The 5,678-nt window shown below is 31.1% G+C and overlaps 1 protein-coding gene across 2 annotated transcripts in view; it reads right to left on the bottom strand.

Annotated features, from left to right (window-relative positions):
* The window catches only part of LOC117178980 (glycoprotein 3-alpha-L-fucosyltransferase A-like), a 45,389-nt gene that overhangs the window by 25,784 nt on the left and 13,927 nt on the right, over positions 1 to 5,678 (bottom strand). For both annotated transcript variants that reach the window (XM_033370576.1, XM_033370577.1), the window contains one exon: positions 346 to 537. In XM_033370576.1, coding sequence (XP_033226467.1) covers positions 346 to 537 — 192 coding nt within the window. The remainder of the gene's footprint in view (positions 1 to 345; positions 538 to 5,678) is intronic.

The raw sequence follows: 5,678 nt of genomic DNA, 5'->3' as shown, positions 1-5,678 counted from the left end.
CGTTGGAATTGATTGTTGAAATATATTTTTTTACATCTTTTATTATTAAGCTTTGTACTTAAACATAGTTTTCTTTCGGCTTTTGCATTTCTCAAAGTTTGAAACCGATATTTTATGTATAAAAAAAGTTGGAACGTTCAAAAAATGCAGTACCTAAACGTACTTTATTGTACTCTAATACATTTCCCAAAGTTTTAGCTCGATATTTTATTTACAAAAAAATTTCTGAGGTTCAAAAAAACATTCAGTGAACTGAAAAACTGTGGTCGGTAATATAGGTATTTAGCTGTGTCACATGACCTTAACTAAATTTTATGAAACAATCCATCTTTTACTCCACTTTACCTGATTCAAAAGCCTATCATCATTGGGATCTTCATCGGGCCAAATACGTGCTAATCGTCTTCCAGTATGTCGAGATATCATAGCCGGTTGAGGTTGTCTCTTTCCACCTTTCATGTACCAAGGTCTTTTCGAAAGGTCGGTAGATTCCAGAAAAATTTCCGCCGCGTTCGTCACAACTGTTGCATTTAGCACCTTTAAGTTATTCAAGATTAAATTCTCACAACTGTTTTCAAGCGTGCACGAGTTTTTATCCAATACACTCGCAACAATGCTCGTCTGAATACAACAAACATTTCTTTAACCCTATAATTAATCTACACTTTTTCTTCATTCAAATAAAATTTCTTTAAGTAAAACAGCCCACAGTGAGCTGAATCGAGAATTTACTGTTCAAAATCATTTACTGCTTGATTTTATCGACACGATCATATTTGATAATGGAAGTTTGTTGTCTGGTATAATTGTTTTATATTATAAACAATTTCTGAAACAAATACAAAGTTTAGGTATTTATTGGCTGAAAGTAATCATTTTTCTTTCTCAGTATCATCAAATTATATTAGTGGTAATACTTAGTGACAAAGATTAGACATTAAATATTATTTGTTAATGTTACAAACAAATGCATAGTTTTGTCTTTTACAGAGTGAAACAATCGTTTTTCTCTCTAACCATTTTCAAATTGCATAAATAGTAATGCTTAGTGATGAACGATTGTCAATCGATAATATTTGTTTATTTTGTGAACAAATTTTATAAACAAATGCATAGATTGATCATTCATAGACAAAAAGGAACAGTTTTTATTCCTAATCGTCTTTAAATTATATTAGTGATGATTTATAAGAATGCAAAATTGTCCGTTGATATTGTTTGTTTATTTTACAAACAAATTTTATGAACAGCTGCATAATTAGGCAATTTATTGACAGAAGGTACTTGTTTTTTATTCATAACGCCTTCAAATTCTATAAGTATTGCTGTTTATTGGTAAAAACTTCTTGTTTGATATCATTTGTTTATTTTGTGAATAAATGCAAAGCTTCGCCATTTCTATAGATACCTGAAAAGCTAATTCTTCTAGAATATCACGAAACATTTCCAGTGATATCATTTGAAAGCAATGAAAAGAAAATATCACTTTCTGTCTACAAACTGCTAAACTATGCATTATTTATAAAAAATTCTGCCCGCCTCGCGGGCACATTCGTATCGCTCGCCGGGAGCGCGGCTCTCTGCGCTCGCAAGTTTAAGCGCGCCTGGGGCGCGCGACTGTTGGTTCTCGCACCTCGCGCTCGATATTTTATTTACCTCGCGCTCGATCTTTCTGCACAGATTTTAAAACTCCAGGTGAAAGTATCGACAACAGTGATTTGGTGATTGCGAATTCTCTTTTGTTAAAGCTCCTTCGGCCTTAACGAACACATTCTCATCACGTATCTCGTGCTTCGCACACGAGTTTATCCCTTAAATTATATATCATTCCGATAAATGTATATTATTATAATTCGTAACTTGCATTGGTATTAAGACAGATGAAATTTCATTGTATCGTTAAAAAAATGCGCATTCTTTTCAAAAATTTGGTTATTCAACGTTTTATTGCAACTTTTGTCGTTTTTTCATAAACTGAATTTACTCATTTCCAATGTTTTCTTTATGATTTAAACTTTACACATAAGGTCTACTGAGAAGACTTACCGTTTTTTAACTTCTGAATTATGTATATATGTATATACATACTAATACATATATTTTTTTTTTTTGAAAATGCATTATTATATTTCAGAATATTCGAAATACTGTCAAAATTTTGCATAAAAAATTGTAACTTTTGAATTTTCCATTATTTTTTCTGCTCTGAACATTCGAATTTTTGATTTTTCAAGAAAATTCAAAAAGTTGTTATGATAATCTCGTAGTGCATTCAAAAAGCAACATTTTTCTTCTCCTGACTTTTTTCATATCGCGCGTTATTTGAATTTTCAAACAAAATGGCTGGCTAACGAACTTGAACTTTAGTTTAGGACACTAAACGAGTGTACTAAAGGGCAATCTAATAGATTAATTGTTTCAAAAGTTATCGTGTTCACAGACAGACATACAGACATACAGACATACAGTCATCCATACAGATAGACATACAGACAGAAACATTGGTAAAAACCTGTTTTGCGGATTAGAGGGTCTCGAAACGTGGACATTTGACGAAGAATGGGGGGGGGGGGTCAAATTTTACACAAATCTAATACCTTCTCCAAAGAGAATGTAAAAATAAATAAGTAATATTAAATGAAAAATACTTTCTCACGAAACATCACTAATTATATAATTTTAAGGTGAAAAGAAAAATATAAATTCACTTCAGGTCTATAAATGGCCAAACGATGCATTTATTTATCATTTTTACCTATTAGAGAAATCAATTATATCGAGCAAGTTGTTTATAAAATAAACAAATTATACCAGAAAACAATTTTTTATTAGTAAATATGAGCGTGTCGATAAAATGAAACAATTTCAACTTACAAATATACTTTGCAAGCTAAATTTCTATAATGTTGATATTTCGTTAATATAATTTATTTATAACAATTAGATGGAGATACTTCGGAACTCATTTTCATCGATAATGTGATTAATGAAGGTATTTATAGAAAAATAAAAAACAATAATTAAAAAATGTATTTTTTTTGCTTTTATTTATAAAAAAAATCTGCCGCTGTGCAGGCACATTCACTTAGCTCGCTGCGCGCGCGGCTTGCCGGTTTGCGTGCGCCTACGGGGCTCAACTGTCGGTTCTCGCACCCGATAATGAATGTATCTCGCGCCTCTAGCTCGATTATGTATCGCACTACGCGCTCGGTCTTTATATTTTTCCTAAATTCGTGCACAGACCTTTTTCAATGAATCGAAAGCTGTAATTTTGTGGTTGTAAACTCTCTTTTATTAAAGCTCTTTCTCTAATTGTGATTCCGCCAAAGAAAAAATGATCTCTAGCAATTCCCCCTCAAATCGCAACTGGCGTTCAAAATTATAAGATCTCTCGAAAATAATATGTACATTTTCATAGTTTTCAAGAGAAAACCAGGACACCAGGACAGATGGGAAAAAACTAGGACATGTGCTGAAAAACCAGGACGTCTGGTGGCCCTAATTATGCTCAACACTTTTATATCAAATATAATACATTTTGTATGTACCTCTTTCTGAGATTATTTATTCATATATTGCAAAATAAAGTACAAATTGTATTGATCACCATTACTTTGATATTTGTTTCTTATTTTGCATTAAATTTTATTCTTAGCAACGCTGAAACATGAATAAGTGTAGATAAATTTATTCTCGTAGTTTGTATCGCTTGTACACGAATTTAACTTTCTTTGTCTTGAATGTTGTTTTTAAAGAATAAAAGAAAATCTGAAAAAGTAATTAATGTTTAATTTTTACATCTTTTTCGTATGCACAACTTTTATTAATCTATCACTTTTAGTATCTTGCTTTTTCTTACCACGAAATGGACTTTTGAGTATACTATAACTTTGGTAATCTTTATTTTATCTGAAAAAACCATATTTGGAAACGCTCTAACTTTTTTAATTTTTATCAAAATTGGCTATGTAACGAAAGTAATCTTTATTTTTGGTCACACAAACTGTGTACCAAAGCAAAATCCAATCCCATTAGTCTTTCTAAAGTTATCCGGTACACTAAAAAAAATATGGTTGAATCAACTAGAATTCTGGTTAATTCAACTAGAATGGGTTGTTAAATATGTTACTATAAATTCTGGTTAAAAGTATCAGAATTTTCTGGTTGACAATTTTCTGGTTAATGTTAACAGAAATTCGGGTAAATGTAACCAGAAGTTCTGGTAAGCTTAACTAGAAATATTTACAAGACAGTTTGCTGGTGGCTTAAGAATACAACGATCTGTTCAACATAACCAGATGTTCTGGTAAACTTAACTAGATGTTCTGGTAAACTTAACCAGATCTTCTGGTAAACTCAAACAGATATTCTGGTAGACGTCGATTTTCAACGATTGAATTTCGATACTCTTCTACCTTCAAGGAGTCTTTCTAAGTATCTCTGAAGTTAAAAAGACAACTTGTCACATTCTCCCAAAGAAAATAATCCAACAAAAGTTTCCGACAACAAAGTGCGGCAACTATGTTCCACTTCGCTATAATGTCGCCTCCCTATAAACTGTAGGTGAATATAAAATGTAGTAATAAATAGCGATAGATACAACAATCGAAACAAAATTAGCTTATTGTTGATGCGTTCTGCTTCGGAAAGTACTATTCTTTAAGACTATTTTGTTCATGATTTTACATCATGTACATGCAGATTACTTGATCAACACCCACATTTTCGAACATTCACTTTATTTATTTGTTTTCACAATGTTAATATTTTAGAAAACACTTTTCAAAGACATCCAAAAAGTCTGTGCCTGGTTTGGAAATATTCCTGTAGCACTGCTGTTTAAAAAAATAATGCGCAATTTCTTCTTATAACACGGCTAAATTCACGGTTTACAATAATGATTTATACTCATATAACTGAAAATACAATTAACAAATCGCGATTGTTCGAGAATTGGACAATTACGCCAAAGCTTCAAAGGACACATCCAGCAAAATGACATGAGACAAAAGACAGATTTCTGGAAATCGACAAAAGATGGCGACACTTCTGTTACCAGAAATATTAGCCAGAAAAGTTTTAACCAGAAAAAATCAACCAGAGTTCATTAACTAGAATTATCTTGACATATTAACCATATTTTTGGATTATATTAACTAGAAATTTTTCAACCAGATGCGTGTAGTAACTTTAATTAGAACTTTTCTACAGACAATGAAAACAAGAACAACAACAGCAACGTCAGGCAGACACCAACGTAAAAACTTATTTTTTCTCACTCAAGATATGAAGATGAATTCTTTTTTAATTCTGGTTTACTTTGTCGTTTTACATCGGAAATGGATATTTTTAATTTAAAAATTATGCTTTACATACGGTTCCGAACTTTCAATAATTTTAGGTTATGTTAGTGTTATATATCGGAAATCGAAGTTTAACATTTTGAAACAATGTTTTGCTATATTAGTATTTTTCGTTTACAATCGATATTTTTATATTTCAAATCAAAATATTTTCATGATTACCATTCAGAATCAGTTGATTCACCATTTTTGATTTTGTTCGCGTTTTCTATCGAAAACCGGCATTTTTTATAGAAATTAATTGCATTTCCATAAAGATAAAATAATTTGATGAATTGTAGGTTATTTCCATCATTTTCATTTTAAATCGATAAA

Source organism: Belonocnema kinseyi, chromosome 8, assembly GCF_010883055.1.
Source record: "Belonocnema kinseyi isolate 2016_QV_RU_SX_M_011 chromosome 8, B_treatae_v1, whole genome shotgun sequence".
In the NCBI taxonomy this organism is placed as follows: Eukaryota; Metazoa; Arthropoda; class Insecta; order Hymenoptera; family Cynipidae; genus Belonocnema; species Belonocnema kinseyi.
The sequence above is the reverse complement of the archived record's forward strand: the minus strand, read 5'-3'. Positions and strand labels throughout refer to the sequence as shown.